This window comes from Salmo trutta, chromosome 32, assembly GCF_901001165.1.
Source record: "Salmo trutta chromosome 32, fSalTru1.1, whole genome shotgun sequence".
Classification (NCBI taxonomy): Eukaryota; Metazoa; Chordata; class Actinopteri; order Salmoniformes; family Salmonidae; genus Salmo; species Salmo trutta.
Window position 1 is genome coordinate 38,608,007 of NC_042988.1, and position 17,747 is coordinate 38,625,753.

General features: G+C 40.0%; 1 protein-coding gene across 1 annotated transcript in view; it reads right to left on the reverse strand.

Moving 5' to 3' along the window:
* LOC115171854 (vesicular glutamate transporter 1) overlaps nucleotides 1-17,747 on the reverse strand; it is a 52,260-nt gene that overhangs the window by 2,422 nt on the left and 32,091 nt on the right. The window contains exons 2-10 of the mRNA XM_029729036.1: nucleotides 17,269-17,521; nucleotides 15,351-15,469; nucleotides 13,311-13,425; nucleotides 13,046-13,133; nucleotides 10,640-10,726; nucleotides 9,191-9,333; nucleotides 8,828-8,977; nucleotides 7,180-7,312; nucleotides 4,389-4,499 (exon numbers count right to left, since the gene is read on the reverse strand). Coding sequence (XP_029584896.1) covers nucleotides 4,389-4,499; nucleotides 7,180-7,312; nucleotides 8,828-8,977; nucleotides 9,191-9,333; nucleotides 10,640-10,726; nucleotides 13,046-13,133; nucleotides 13,311-13,425; nucleotides 15,351-15,469; nucleotides 17,269-17,521 — 1,199 coding nt within the window. The remainder of the gene's footprint in view (nucleotides 1-4,388; nucleotides 4,500-7,179; nucleotides 7,313-8,827; nucleotides 8,978-9,190; nucleotides 9,334-10,639; nucleotides 10,727-13,045; nucleotides 13,134-13,310; nucleotides 13,426-15,350; nucleotides 15,470-17,268; nucleotides 17,522-17,747) is intronic.

Here is a 17,747-nt window from a genome sequence, read left to right on the forward strand (position 1 = left end):
CTGAAGTATGAAGCTTTCCTTATCACCAGTAGGCTGCCTAATCTAACCACAACCTTACCCAAACCCTAACCACAACATTACCTTAACCACAACCTTATCCTAAACCTAACCACAACCTTATCCTAACCCTAACCACAACATTACCATAACCACAAACTTACCGTAACCATTACCACTTATCCTAACCATAACCACAACATTACCTTAACCACAACATTACCATAACCACAACCTTATCCTAACCCTAACCACAACATTACCATAACCACAAACTAACCGTAACCATTACCACAACCTTATCCTAACCCTAACCACAACATTATCCTAACCCTAAAATAAGACTAAAAAACTCATAAGAATCTGATTATATAGCCCATTTTTTTCATAGGATGACCATTTCAACAAAAATCACTTTCAATGTCTGAAAAGGAAAGAACAGTCCTTAGGTTTGGTTTTATCTTCCTGACTGTTGTTACTCAGTAAACCTAACAGACAGTATTATCTTCATGACTGTTGTTACTCAGTAAACCTAACAGACAGTATTATCTTCATGACTGTTGTTACTCAGTAAACCTAACAGACAGTATTATCTTCCTGACTGTTGTTACTCAGTAAACCTAACAGACAGTTTGGTATTATCTTCCTGACTGTTGTTACTCAGTAAACCTAACAGACAGTATTATCTTCATGACTGTTGTTACTCAGTAAACCTAACAGACAGTATTATCTTCCTGACTGTTGTTACTCAGTAAACCTAACAGACAGTATTATCTTCCTGACTGTTGTTACTCAGTAAACCTAACAGACAGTTTGGTATTATCTTCCTGACTGTTGTTACTCAGTAAACCTAACAGACAGTATTATCTTCATGACTGTTGTTACTCAGTAAACCTAACAGACAGTATTATCTTCCTGACTGTTGTTACTCAGTAAACCTAACAGACAGTATTATCTTCATGACTGTTGTTACTCAGTAAACCTAACAGACAGTATTATCTTCCTGACTGTTGTTACTCAGTTAACCTAACAGACAGTATTATCTTCCTGACTGTTGTTACTCAGTAAACCTAACAGACAGTATTATCTTCCTGACTGTTGTTACTCAGTTAACCTAACAGACAGTATTATCTTCCTGACTGTTGTTACTCAGTAAACCTAACAGACAGTATTATCTTCCTGACTGTTGTTACTCAGTAAACCTAACAGACAGTATTATCTTCATGACTGTTGTTACTCAGTAAACCTAACAGACAGTTTGGTATTATCTTCCTGACTGTTGTTACTCAGTAAACCTAACAGACAGTTTGGTATTATCTTCATGACTGTTGTTACTCAGTAAACCTAACAGACAGTTTGGTATTATCTTCCTGACTGTTGTTACTCAGTAAACCTAACAGACAGTTTGGTATTATCTTCCTGACTGTTGTTACTCAGTAAACCTAACAGACAGTTTGGTATTATCTTCCTGACTGTTGTTACTCAGTAAACCTAACAGACAGTATTATCTTCCTGACTGTTGTTACTCAGTAAACCTAACAGACAGTATTATCTTCCTGACTGTTGTTACTCAGTAAACCTAACAGACAGTTTGGTATTATCTTCCTGACTGTTGTTACTCAGTAAACCTAACAGACAGTATTATCTTCCTGACTGTTGTTACTCAGTAAACCTAACAGACAGTATTATCTTCCTGACTGTTGTTACTCAGTAAACCTAACAGACAGTTTGGTATTATCTTCCTGACTGTTGTTACTCAGTAAACCTAACAGACAGTATTATCTTCCTGACTGTTGTTACTCAGTAAACCTAACTGACAGTATTATCTTCCTGACTGTTGTTACTCAGTAAACCTAACTGACAGTTTGGTATTATCTTCATGACTGTTGTTACTCAGTAAACCTAACAGACAGTATTATCTTCCTGACTGTTGTTACTCAGTAAACCTAACAGACAGTATTATCTTCCTGACTGTTGTTACTCAGTAAACCTAACAGACAGTATTATCTTCCTGACTGTTGTTACTCAGTAAACCTAACTGACAGTATTATCTTCCTGACTGTTGTTACTCAGTAAACCTAACAGACAGTATTATCTTCCTGACTGTTGTTACTCAGTAAACCTAACAGACAGTATTATCTTCATGACTGTTGTTACTCAGTAAACCTAACAGACAGTATTATCTTCCTGACTGTTGTTACTCAGTAAACCTAACAGACAGTATTATCTTCATGACTGTTGTTACTCAGTAAACCTAACAGACAGTATTATCTTCATGACTGTTGTTACTCAGTAAACCTAACAGACAGTATTATCTTCCTGACTGTTGTTACTCAGTAAACCTAACAGACAGTATTATCTTCCTGACTGTTGTTACTCAGTAAACCTAACAGACAGTATTATCTTCCTGACTGTTGTTACTCAGTAAACCTAACAGACAGTATTATCTTCCTGACTGTTGTTACTCAGTAAACCTAACAGACAGTATTATCTTCCTGACTGTTGTTACTCAGTAAACCTAACAGACAGTATTATCTTCATGACTGTTGTTACTCAGTAAACCTAACAGACAGTATTATCTTCATGACTGTTGTTACTCAGTAAACCTAACAGACAGTATTATCTTCCTGACTGTTGTTACTCAGTAAACCTAACAGACAGTATTATCTTCCTGACTGTTGTTACTCAGTAAACCTAACAGACAGTATTATCTTCCTGACTGTTGTTACTCAGTAAACCTAACAGACAGTATTATCTTCCTGACTGTTGTTACTCAGTAAACCTAACAGACAGTATTATCTTCCTGACTGTTGTTACTCAGTAAACCTAACAGACAGTATTATCTTCATGACTGTTGTTACTCAGTAAACCTAACAGACAGTATTATCTTCATGACTGTTGTTACTCAGTAAACCTAACAGACAGTTTGGTATTATCTTCCTGACTGTTGTTACTCAGTAAACCTAACAGACAGTTTGGTATTATCTTCCTGACTGTTGTTACTCAGTAAACCTAACAGACAGTTTGGTATTATCTTCCTGACTGTTGTTACTCAGTAAACCTAACTGACAGTTTGGTATTATCTTCCTGACTGTTGTTACTCAGTAAACCTAACAGACAGTTTGGTATTATCTTCCTGACTGTTGTTACTCAGTAAACCTAACTGACAGTATTATCTTACTGACTGTTGTTACTCAGTAAACCTAACAGACAGTATTATCTTCCTGACTGTTGTTACTCAGTAAACCTAACAGACAGTATTATCTTCCTGACTGTTGTTACTCAGTAAACCTAACAGACAGTATTATCTTCCTGACTGTTGTTACTCAGTAAACCTAACAGACAGTATTATCTTCATGACTGTTGTTACTCAGTAAACCTAACAGACAGTATTATCTTCCTGACTGTTGTTACTCAGTAAACCTAACAGACAGTATTATCTTCCTGACTGTTGTTACTCAGTAAACCTAACAGACAGTATTATCTTCATGACTGTTGTTACTCAGTAAACCTAACAGACAGTATTATCTTCCTGACTGTTGTTACTCAGTAAACCTAACAGACAGTTTGATATTATCTTCCTGACTGTTGTTACTCAGTAAACCTAACAGACAGTATTATCTTCCTGACTGTTGTTACTCAGTAAACCTAACAGACAGTTTGATATTATCTTCCTGACTGTTGTTACTCAGTAAACCTAACAGACAGTATTATCTTCCTGACTGTTGTTACTCAGTAAACCTAACAGACAGTTTGATACCTGTATTGAATTATGAGTGGGACATTTCACTTCCATTTATCCAGCAAGTGGTGCAACTGAGCATCGTCTCTCAGACCTACAAGTTGACTGAAGAATACCCTAACTGATTGGTTGTTGTCTTTCTCCAAAGTGAATTGACCAATCAGATTAGCACAGAGGTGGGAGATGACACCCATACCCTTGCATCACAAAGCATTCGTCACTGAGGATTCTACCAATGCTCATGCACAGACAGTGGACACGTTCCAGGCTGACTACACTTCAGACACATGATCTCACAATGCCTGGATAGGTGTTTAATAGCTAACCACGTACATATGTCATCAACAGAACATCCTTGACAGTTCAAAACAAGTAGATTATTAATAATTCATTGATTGGATTTATATAGTGCTTTTCTACCAACTGAGGTACTTAAAGCGTTTTACATAGTAAGGAGGAAACTCACCTCATCCATCACCAATGTGTAGCACCCACTTGGGTGATGCACGGCCACCATTTTTGTGCCAGAACGCTCATCACACAACAACTGAATATGAATTTAAATGTGGATTCTCACAGCTCTGTAGAAATGTAGTGACAGTCCTAAAGTCTGTTTGCTTGTGGGAGAGAAAGTCTTTCATGTTCTTACCTGAGATGGCAAATCCACTGAAGCCCACAGCGATGACTAAAAAGGAGATGGCCATGACCTTGGTGTGAGAGTATCCCACCACCAGCAAGAAAGTGGCCTCCATTCCAAACCCTGGTGACAAAACAGGAACCACAACTAAACACACTAAAATCACCACTAACAACAAACAGGAAAGATCACAATATGGAAAGGATCCTAACCTTTGACTCTAATGTTAGTCCTGGTATTAGGGGTGGGTGGTGGTGTTGATCACCATTTAGTTTTGCACTCTGTGACAAACATAAGTTGTGGGCAGAGACATATATTTAGAGAGTTAGGCCAACTTTTAGATTTTTTTGCCCAAAAATGTACATATTGCAACTTTATCATTAATGTCTTGTCCTAGTCGTGTTTGTTGACTGGATGATTTTAATTTGCCCGTTCTGTCATGCCCATGCCCTGTGCCAGTGATGTGATGATGATGATCCTGTGTGGCTCAGTTGGTGAGAGCAGAGCGCTAGCAATGGCAACGTCACTGGTTCAATTCCCACAGGAATCGTGTATATACAGATACTATAATGTTTGCCCTCACTGAACTGTGAAGTAATTTTAGACTAAAGCATCTACCATTTGGCACATATTATATCCCTTCTGTTTTAAAATAACAATTAGAGAACTTTCTGCATTCCTTCTGTTTTATATAACAATTATAGAACTTTCTGCATTCCTTCTGTTTTATATAACAATTATAGAACGTTCTGCATTCCTTCTGTTTTATATAACAATTATAGAACGTTCTGCATTCCTTCTGTTTTATATAACAATTATAGAATGTTCTGCATTCCTTCTGTTTTATGTAACAATTATAGAACGTTCTGCATTCCTTCTGTTTTATATAACAATTATAGAACGTTCTGCATTCCTTCAGTTTTATATAACAATTAGAGAACGTTCTGCATTCCTTCTGTTTTATATAACAATTATAGAACGTTCTGCATTCCTTCTGTTTTATATAACAATTATAGAATGTTCTGCATTCCTTCTGTTTTATATAACAATTAGAGAACGTTCTGCATTCCTTCTGTTTTATATAACAATTATAGAACGTTCTGCATTCCTTCTGTTTTATATAACAATTATAGAACGTTCTGCATTCCTTCTGTTTTATATAACAATTATAGAACGTTCTGCATTCCTTCTGTTTTATATAACAATTATAGAATGTTCTGCATTCCTTCTGTTTTATATAACAATTATAGAACGTTCTGCATTACTTCTGTTTTATATAACAATTATAGAACTTTCTGCATTCCTTTTTATTGGTTCGATGGTTGTTCCCCTCTCTGACACAAATTGGTTGGGTTGGGACGTTGAGCTAACGTTGAGCTAACGTAGTTCTGGCACTGAGAGTTACCTGTCTCCTGTTCTGTTCTGTGAGACTGCTCTCATTAGCAGAGGGGCCAGTGATGCGTACACAGCATGCTTGTGTTAGCGCAGTCCCAGCTGTAGAATCAGCAGTTTGATCCAGGCTAGCGCACCACTACCACTAGCTCACAGCAGCAGAACATGTCTATGTGCTGCGACCGTCATACACCATGCTCTCTCAGGCACTTTAATACTGCTTTTACACACATGATGCCCTCATGAACAAGCTGCCGCCACAGTCACACACACTCTCTCTCTCTCTCTCTCTCTCTCTCTCTCTCTCTCAATTCAATTTAAATTTACGGGGCATATGTTTACATTGCCAAAGCAAGTGAAATAAAACATTTACAGTAAACATTACACTGTTCCAAAAGAATAAAGACATTTCAAATGTCATATTATGTCTATGTGCAAATAGTTAAAGTACAAAAGGGAAAATAAATAAACATAAATATAGGTTGTATTTACAATGGTGTTTGTTCTTCATCTCTCTCTCTCTCTGGGGATAATTATGTATTTTATTCTCTTCCCTCCTCTTTCCCCCTCTCTCTCTCTCTCTCTCTCTCTCTCTCTCTCTCTCTCTCTGGAGATAATGATGTATTTTATTCTCTACTCTCTCTCTCTCTCTCTCTCTCTCTCTCTCTCTGGGGATAATGATGTATTTTATTCTCTTCCCTCTCCTCTTCCCCTCTCTCTCTCGCTCTCTCTCTCTCTCTCTCTCTCTCTCTCTGTGCCCTCCCTTATAACTACAGGATCTTCATTTGAGCCAGTTGGCTACAGCATGAAACTAATCCAGCAGCAACAGGAAATGTGAATTATTATGTGGATTAGAATTCATGGACATTTTTTTGAAAGGTTGAATCTGAAATTACACTACAAGTTTACTACTACCTCTCTATTTGCCCTCCCTCTCACTCCACTCTACCCATCCTCCATCCTCTCTCTCCACCCACTTTCTCCCCTACTTTTCAATTCAATTCAATTCAAGGGCTTTATTGGCATGGGAAACATATGTTAACATTGCCAAAGAAAGTGAAGTAGATAATAAACCAAAGTGAAATAAACTATAAAAAATAACAGTAAACATTACACTCACATTACACTTGTTCTAAACATTACACTTCTTCTTCACTGGTTGCCCTTTTCTTGTGGCAACAGGTGACAAATCTTACTGCTGTGATGGCACACTGTGGTATTTCACCCAGTAGATATGGGAGTTAAAAAAATTGGGTCTGTTTTCAAATCTAAGTTTCCCTTAATTAAGTACAGATCTAAGATCAACTTCCCCTTCCCCAATCCTAACTTGAACCATTAGTGAGGGAAATGCAAAACTGACCCCAGATCTGTGTCTATATAGGGTAAAGTTCACCGTGGAGTGGCCTCTCACCTCCACAGTTCATGAGCTTCCTGACATTAGTGGTGGTCATGATGTTGTGTGTTCTAAGGTAGTCGGCCAGCTGTCCCCCGATGGGCACAACGATGGTCATCACCAGATGTGGCAAGGCCGACACCATCCCCACCTGACAGAGAGAGAAGGAATTCACAAAATGGGGCAAACATTCTGCATGCAGAATTCTGCAAAAACATCCTCTGTGTACAACATAAAACATCAAACAATGCAGAACAGAATTAGGATGATACCCCCTAATTATCAAAATCCAGAAAATAGCCGTTAAATTCCATCTAAAACGAAGCGATTCCCCAACTTCCTATAACAAAGCCATCACAAACATAAACACAAACATACCCCACAGATCCCCAGGACAGAAACACAATTAGACCAAACCGAATCATGAGAAAACAAAAAGATAATTACTTGACACATTGGAAAGAATTTACCAAAAAACAGAGCAAACTGGAATGCTATTTGTCCCTAAACAGAGAGTACACAGTGGCAGAATACCTGACCACTGTGACTATGTACAGACTCAGTGAGCATAGCCTTGCTATTGAGAAAGGCCGCCGCAGGCAGACCTAGCTCTCAAGAGAAAACAGGCTATGTGCACACTGCCCACAAATGAGGTGGAAACTGAGCTGCACTTCCTAACCTCCTGCCAAATGTATGACTATATTAGAGACACATATTTCCCTCAGATCACAATGACCCACAAAGACTTCCAAAACAAACCCAATTTTTATAAACTCCCATATCTACTGGGTGAAATACCACAGTGGGCCATCACAGCAGAAAGATTTGTGACCTGTTGCCACAAGAAAAGGTCAACCAGTGAAGAACAAACACCACAACCCATATTTATGTTTATTTATTTTCCCTTTTGTACTTTATTGCACATCAATATAACACTGTATATAGCCATAATATGACATATGAAATGTGTCTATTCCTTTGAAACGTGTCTGTGTAATGTTTAATGTAAAACATTTTTTTATTTCACTTTCGTTTATTATCTATTTCACTTGCTTTGTCAACGTAAACATATGCTTCCCATGCTGTCACGTCCTGACCCTTGTAAGATGTCATTTTCTATAGTAGAGTAGGTCAGGGCGTGACAGGGGGTGTTTTGGGTGGTTTTCAGTGTTTTCTATTTCTATGTTTAAATTCTAAGTTTCTATTTCTATGTTTTTTTTGGGGTTGATCTCCAATTGGAGGCAGCTGGTCCTCGTTGTCTCTAATTGGCAATCATATTTAAGTAGGGTTTTTTTCCACCTGTGTTTGTGGGCAGTTATTTTCTGTTTAGTCTCTGTACCTGACAGAACTGTATTCTGATCGTTTGTTATTTTGTCTTTAGTGTTTTTGAGTTAATAAATATCAATATGAGCCCTCAACACGCTGCGCTTTGGTCCCCTCTATACGACAACTGTTACACATGCCAATAAAGCCCTATGAATTGCATTGAATTGAGAGAGCGAGAGAGGCCTTTTTTCTTCCCAAAAACAAAAAATGTGAAACTATGGTGGGCCAAATTTAACCCGCAGACCACCATTTGTTTTTCTCTGGGCTAGGGGCTAGAGGCCAGGGGATAGGGTCTGGGCTAGGGTATAGGGGTTAATTCATAATTAAAACTCTGTCTCACCTTGCTGATCTCAAATCCAAACACTTCCTCGAAGTAGGCCGGCTGGCTGATGAGAAGCAGGTAGAAAGTCCAGCTCCTGCAGAAGTTGGCTACGATAATGGCGTACACCGGCATGGACGTGAAGAATGCTCTCCACGGGGTTTTGAATTTCTGCAACAAGGAGGAATGAGAGATGGTTGTGCTCACAGTCCTCACCAGTCCTCACACAGCAAAAAAGTGAAATTATAGCGGGATGTGGTGTGTGTGTGTGTGCGTGTGTGCACAAGTCTCAAGCAAAAAGAAAAGCGGTGGAGTGTGTGTGTGTGAGAGACAGTGCAGTTTATTTGAAACAAAATGGTGTGTTTCATGTGTCTTTGTGCCTACCTGTAGAGGATTGGCAAAACCTGCTGACTCTCCGATGGCTTCCTCGATGTACTTCCTCTCCTCAGGGGTGATAGTGGGGTGGGCTGCTGGGCTTTCATACGACACCAGGATCCAGAACAGATACCATGCTATCCCAAAACTGCCTGGGAGAGGGAGGGAGAGGGAGAGAGGAGAGAGGTAAAGGGGGAGAGAGAGGATGACAGAGAGAGGAGAGAGGTAGAGGGGGAGAGAGAGGATGACAGAGAGAGGAGAGAGGTAGAGGGGGAGAGAGGATGACAGAGAGAGGAGAGAGGTAGAGGGGGAGAGAGAGGATGACAGAGAGAGGAGAGAGGTAAAGGGGGAGAGAGAGGATGACAGAGAGAGGAGAGAGGTAGAGGGGGAGAGAGAGGATGACAGAGAGAGGAGAGAGGTAGAGGGGGAGAGAGAGGATGACAGAGAGAGGAGAGAGGTAGAGGGGGAGAGAGAGGATGACAGAGAGAGGAGAGAGGTAGAGGGGGAGAGAGAGGATGACAGAGAGAGGAGAGAGGTAGAGGGGGAGAGAGAGGATGACAGAGAGAGGAGAGAGGTAGAGGGGGAGAGAGAGGATGACAGAGAGAGGAGAGAGGTAGAGGGGGAGAGAGAGGAGGACAGAGAGAGGAGAGAGGTAGAGGGGGAGAGAGAGGATGACAGAGAGAGGAGAGAGGTAGAGGGATAAAGAGGAGAGAGAAAGGAGAGAGAGGAGGATAGAAGTAGGGAGGTAAAGGGGGAGAGAGAGGAGGAGAGAGGTAGAGAGGTAAAGAGGGGAGAGAGAGGAGGGGAGAGGTAGAGAGGTAAAGAGGGGAGAGAGGGGGAGAGGTAGAGAGGTAAAGAGGGGAGAGGAGGAGAGGTAGAGAGGTAAAGGGGAGAGAGAAAGGAGGAGAGAGGTAAAGGGGGAGAGAAATTAGAAGAGAGGTAGAGAGTTAAAGAGGGGCGAGAGAGGAGGAGAGAGGTAAAATGGAGAGAGAGAGCAGAGAGAGAGGAGGAGAGCGGAAGAGAGGTAAAGAGGGGAGAGAAGGGTAGGAAATGAGAAGGGTAGGACATGAGAAGGGTGGAGTAGGGAGAAAGGTAGGGTAGGGAGAATGGTTTCTACAGTACACTACTGTGATGACACGTTTGCAATAACACAAATTGTGTCAGTTTGGATGTCATTGTCACAGAAAAAATACCCAGCAAGCTCTTATTGGACCCATGTCTCTACCTCTCTCCTCCTATGAACTGGTGCTATACCGCTAGCTCCCCAAAGGAGGCTAGCACTGGCTAACTGGGTAGTCAGCATACCACTTTCAATAGTCTGGGCTACCAACACTGGGTCATGGGCAGTAGGCAGCAGAGCAGAGGCCACCCACTGTAAGCTTGCTGGGGTTTTATCTTAGGGGACCTGTATGGTGATGAAAACGTTTAACTCTGTACTGCCAGGTTGGTTTTACTCACCATAGACGTAGAAGACTGAAGGCCACCCTACATACTGAACCAACACTCCAGCAAGAGGCATGGCCACCACAGCTCCCGCATAGGAACCTGTGACACAAAGGAAGAGCAAGACACAGAAATATGGTACATTGATGTTTCTATTGTTGTTGTGTAAAGCCTCCGTCAGGCCAGATCTGAACACCTCAGCACCCACCATCAAAGTTAGTAGCAATAGCTAGCTAGCTAGCTCACGCAATATTTGGTTCTGGGTTTCGAGATTAGCTAGCAAGCTAACTAACTAATCTAGCCAACTAATCTAGCCAACTAACTAACTAACTAACTAACTAACTAACTAACTAACTAACTAACTAACTAACTAACTAACTAACTAACTAACTAACTAACTAACTAACTAACTAACTAGCTAGCTAACTAACTAACTAACTAACTAACTTACCTAGCCAACTAACTGTGGGGGGAAACAATTAACTTACAGTAAGAACAGTTAATTAGCTCTTTGCTATAAAAGATTACGCTGCCTCCAAAACTGAGAAGGTGGTTTCACAAATGTTTACACATTGACCCGTCCTGTTTATTGTCAATGCCTATGAAAAGTCATTCACAGCACAGGAGGTTGGTGGCACCTTAATTGGGGAGGATGGGCTCGTGGTATTGGCTGGAGTGGAATCAGTGGAATGGTATCAAATACATCAAACACATGGTTTCCATGGTTTCCATGTGATTGATGCCATTCCATTCGCTCCGTTCCAGACATTATTATGAGCCGTCCTCCCCTCAGCAGCCTCCACTGATTCACAGCATTACACTTATAACCCGTTACATACTGTATGTGGACAAGGACAAACTGAAATGTTTCTAACAGAAAACATTTAAAAAGCATAACCATGATAGCAATTGAAAGGTAAAACTTTTATCAGAACAAAGGTGAGGATACAAAAAATCAGTAGACCCAATCCAAGCAATTACATTACTGCTGATATTTACATTTACTGGACTTTTCACAGCATTTGTCAATAATAGAATCTGGAAATATTCTGGATACATTCAGTGACATAATAAGAATATTCATGCAACATTTGGGCTAGGTGAAACATTTTATTTGGAACAAAGCCCTGCATCCCCACCATCACACAATTACTGTTGATGTTTATGCAATCCAACAACGGTCCATTACAATCCAACAACAGTCCATTACAATCCAACAACGGTCCACTACAATCCAACAACAGTCCACTACAATCCAACAACGGTCCACTACAATCCAACAACGGTCCACTACAATCCAACAACGGTCCACTACAATCCAACAACAGTCCACTACAATCCAACAACGGTCCACTACAATCCAACAACGGTCCACTACAATCCAACAACGGTCCACTACAATCCAACAACGGTCCACTACAATCCAACAACGGTCCATTACAATCCAACAACGGTCCACTACAATCCAACAACAGTCCATTACAATCCAACAACGGTCCACTACAATCCAACAACAGTCCATTACAATCCAACAACGGTCCACTACAATCCAACGACGGTCCACTACAATCCAACAACGGTCCACTACAATCCAACAACGGTCCATTACAATCCAACAACGGTCCACTACAATCCAACAACGGTCCATTACAATCCAACAACAGTCCATTACAATCCAACAACGGTCCACTACAATCCAACAACGGTCCACTACAATCCAACAACGGTCCACTACAATCCAACAACGGTCCATTACAATCCAACAACAGTCCATTACAATCCAACAACGGTCCACTACAATCCAACAACGGTCCACTACAATCCAACAACGGTCCACTACAAATCTCCATCTTGTTTAGGTAAAAGCATAATTTGAAAGCGCCTCAAATTTAAGCTCTTATCAGTGACCAAATCTGCCATTTTGATCTGTCATACCTGGACCATGGAGTGTTAAGGGCTACATACACTTCCTGCAGCTGAGAATGCATCAATGGAGGCTGTTGAGGGGAGGACGGCTCATAATAATGGCTGGAATGGAGCGAATGGAATGGCATGTATTTGATACCATTCCACCGATTCCACTCCAGCCATTACCACGAACCCGTCCTCCCAAATTAAGGTGCCACCAACCTCATGTGGAATGCATGCATACAGTATGTAGGAAGACAATGTGCTGCACTAGATTTATTTGGGATGTTACCAATAGGAATTTTACTATAATGTTGAGGTTGTTTATAAGCACATCTTAGCTACCCTCTTGACAAGAACATCAAGTAACATCACTAATGGTTTGATCCAGTAATGTGTAGAGTAGTCTTTATTATCCCCGGGGGGAAATTCATTCATTGTGTGGTTTAAGAGAGAGAAAAAGGGAGGGAGAGAGTGAGAGGATGTTTAAATCCATTTGTTTTAGTATCTTACCACAGAATGCTGTTGTGGCCAGTCGACTTCTCTCTAGAGGCGGGGCCCATTTGGCCCAGATCCCATGGCATGCTGGGTAAGATACACCCTATAGGGAAGTAATGAAGTGATGCACACAGTAAATATCCAAACATAATATTCAACACACACGCACACGCACACGCACACACACACACACACACACACACACACACACACACACACACACACACACACACACACACACACACACACACACAGAGAGAGACAGATGCACTCTAAGTACCTCGACGAGGCCTTGGCATATCCTGACTAGTATGACACAGCTGTAGTGTGTACGAGCTGCAGATGGAATCAGCATGTTGAGAGTGGATGTGGCCACTATGGCGAAGCCAAACACTCTGAAACCCACCAAGACAGAAACAGTCAGAGACAAACACAACCATCCTTAATTTCAACCACTGAGAGCTATAGAGACCAGCCTTCATTTCAAACACTGAGAGCTATAGAGATCAGCCTTCATTACAACCACTGAGAGCTATAGAGATCAGCCTTCATTTCAACCACTGAGAGCTATAGAGACCAGCCTTCATTTCAACCACTGAGAGCTATAGAGATCAGCCTTCATTTCAACCACTGAGAGCTATAGAGATCAGCCTTCATTTCAACCACTGAGAGCTATAGAGATCAGCCTTCATTACAACCACTGAGAGCTATAGAGATCAGCCTTCATTTCAACCACTGAGAGCTATAGAGATCAGCCTTCATTACAACCACTGAGAGCTATAGAGATCAGCCTTCATTTCAACCACTGAGAGCGATAGAGACCATGGTTCATTAGGGGTCAGTTTAATTTTCAATTTAGTTTAATTCAGGAAGTAATTATTGGCAAATATTTTCTATGAAGATTAAATATTTAAATTCTATAAAGATTTCAATTCATGAGCTGGTTTTCATTTCATTTCCTAAATTGACTGATATAAACATGTAATTAACCCCAATCCTGAGAGAAACGTCTTTGGCGTTATTGATGAGACTGTCCCAAGCTTTGTAGCAGTTCAAAATGTCTGATGGAAATCCTTGAATATAAGGGCTCCGTCTATACTTCATTAGTAAAAATGAATACAGAACTTTTTGATTGAGGCAACATCCGCAGCCATAGTTTAGTAGCCAATGTATACTGTTCTCTTAGCTTTTGTACTGCTTATAAATGTGTCAAGCCAACTGAGTGGCCTTGTGGCAGGACTGTCCACCCTGAGATTGGAAGGTAGGGGGTTCAATCCCTGGCCAAGTCATACCAAAGGCTGTATGAATGGGACCCAATGCACGTCTACTTGGCCCTCTGCATTAAGGAGATAGATGGAGAATAATGTCCTGTCCAGGGGATGTACTTGTTCATCAAGCTGCTACAGAAACAGGAGATAGACTCCTGTTATTATGAGGCTACTACTGATGAATAAGTCATATCGGACCGCTTCATGTTATCATAACACTACTGTTATTAGACGTTGTTTGGGGACAAAGGAGAAAGTGGGAAATATAATGCATATTTTAGTAAAATATAATGTATACTCTAGTAAAATATAATGTATACTTTAGTAAAATATTATATATACTTTAGTCAAATATAATGTATACTTTAGTAAAATATAATGTATACTCTAGTAAAATATAATGCATACTTTAGTAAAATATAATGTATACTTTCGTCAAATACAATGTATACTTTAGTCAAAATAATGTATACTTTAGTCAAAATAATGTATACTTCAGTCAAATATAATGTATACTTTAGTAAAATATAATGTATACTTTAGTCAAATATAATGTATACTTTAGTCAAATATAATGTATACTCTAGTAAAATATAATGTATACTTTTGTCAAATATAATGTATACTCTAGTCAAATATAATGTATATTTTAGTCAAATACAATGTATACTTTAGTCAAATATAATGTATACTTTAGTAAAATATAATGTATACTCTAGTCAAATATAATGTATATTTTAGTCAAATACAATGTATACTTTAGTCAAATATAATGTATACTTTAGTAAAATATAATGTATACTCTAGTCAAATATAATGCATATTTTAGTCAAATATAATGTATACTTTAGTCAAATGAAGCCTAGTAGTAATAAAGTTGCCCTCCGACTACTTTGAGGAAAGGTATTGACATACAAAAAGGAAATCAGTCAATCAATACAGGAATAATGATCCCAAAGCATGCTAAAACATACATACTTGTTAGCTTTATATTTTTTGACACATGAAACCTCCAGGAATCTGTGTGACAATGTATCCTAAAATGTACTTACTTGTTAGCTTTATATTTTTGACATATAAAACCTCCGGGAATCTGTGTGACGATGTATCCCCAGAAGAAGGACCCGTGGATCATCCCCACGGTCTCTGGATCCCAGCTGAATTGTGCTGCCTGTGGGTAGAGAAAGTGGAGGAGAGTCCATGGTTGTGTTCATAAAGCACCAAACGGAAGAAAACCATCTGGGAGCAAGGGACTACCTGGATTTGTACAATAAGTTGCAGAACATTTTGAAGCGTTTTTTCGTTGTGTGTCCTAATGAACACAACCCATGACTATGGATGTGTAGCGGAGTGGGTTCGTTAAATAATGCTTGAGTGATGAGAAACCTTGCCTGAGACCTGAAGACTTGTGTTAGCTTCCCAAGCACCTTGATAAAGGCTACACTTCAAAAGGTGCTGATTGTGATTATAAAGAAGTATTTTCAAGTCAAAGTACATTGTCCATTGACAGTGTTCTTCTTCCTCTGCACAAATTAAAGCTTGGACACACTCCAACCTCAGCGAGGTCGGAAACAACCGGAAGTATGCGGTTTTCATTGATACAGTATCTTCAACCTAGCTTGCTTTTCCCCTGAAAAATGGATGTGTGGACCTCACTCAGGTATTTATTTTACACCTGCTACGTTAGGTTACACACACTGTGAGCCTCCCAGCCCAAAGTTACAACCTTTGTTGTGGCCTGTAGCCAGCCCTCCCCCTAACCTAACCTGACCTGACCCCAACCCTCCTCTTCCCACAACACTAGCTAGCAAGGTTATTTGCCACCATTCAGACAGCGAAGAAAGTAGGGAAGAACCCTCTTCAAAATAATTTTTCTTTGAGTAGAAAGTGTGCCACATAGAACCATCGGTCACTTCAAAGAGCCTCCCTTTTTCAGACATTTACATTTGATTCGTTAGCACAGACAGTCATAGTAAGTAAATGTTTTCCTCATTAAATCAGACAGTCATAGTAAGTAAATGTTTTCCTCAGTAAAGCAGACAGTCATAGTAAGTAAATGTTTTCCTCAATAAAGCAGACAGTCATAGTAAGTAAATGTTTTCCTCAATAAAGCAGACAGTCATAGTAAGTAAATGTTTTCCTCATTAAATCAGACAGTCATAGTAAGTAAATGTTTTCCTCATTAAAGCAGACAGTCATAGTAAGTAAATGTTTTCCTCATTAAAGCAGACAGTCATAGTAAGTAAATGTTTTCCTCAATAAAGCAGACAGTCATAGTAAGTAAATGTTTTCCTCATTAAAGCAGACAGTCATAGTAAGTAAATGTTTTCCTCAATAAAGCAGACAGTCATAGTAAGTAAATGTTTTCCTCAATAAAGCAGACAGTCATAGTAAGTAAATGTTTTCCTCATTAAAGCAGACAGTCATAGTAAGTAAATGTTTTCCTCAATAAAGCAGACAGTCATAGTAAGTAAATGTTTTCCTCAATAAAGCAGACAGTCATAGTAAGTAAATGTTTTCCTCAATAAAGCAGACAGTCATAGTAAGTAAATGTTTTCCTCATTAAAGCAGACAGTCATAGTAAGTAAATGTTTTCCTCAATAAAGCAGACAGTCATAGTAAGTAAATGTTTTCCTCAATAAAGCAGACAGTCATAGTAAGTAAATGTTTTCCTCAATAAGGCAGCCATCAGCAAAGTTCCACAAGGGTTCTTCAGCTGTCCTATATAGGATAACCCTTTTTGGTTCCATGTAGAACCGTTTCGGTTCCATGTAGAACCTTTTTCTACCTGGAACCAAAAATAATCATTTTCCAAATGGGTTTTTACCTGGAACCAAAAAGGATTCTTCAAAGGGTTCTCCTATGGGGACAGCTGAAGAACCCTTTTAGGTTCTAGATAGCACCTTTTTTCCTAAGAGTGTAGGAAGAAAATAGAAGTGTGAGTGTAAGTGCCAGAACAGCGTGCCTCACCACCAGGACCTCCTTGTTACCCTTCCAGACGGTGTGGTCGTTGACCATGCTGACGATGGCCACGCCCAGGTTGCAGCGGATGCCGAAGGAGATGCAGAAGCCCAGGCCTGAGAGGATGGCGATGATGTAGCGACGGGGAAGGCCGAAGCAGGTGCAGTCCACCACGGGCATCTCCTTCTCCTCCACAAGCTCTGGGCGGCCCTCGGCCGAAAGCTCGATGGTCTCGCCATTGGGCTGACGCTTTTCTAGGATTCTGGTGAAGAGCAGAGGGAGAGAGAGGGACAGTTAGTGGTAATAATAATAATTACACATGGTATTTTTGTAGCGCTTTTCAAGGACCCAAAGTTGCTTTACAATTTTATAAAAGAAAAACAAGAAACTGAAATCTAGTGAGAATTGAACCCGGTGGTGCTCAGTTGGAAGAAGCAGCATTGTGCCAACAACGGCAAGGGTTCAATTCCCATAGAATGTATTATTAT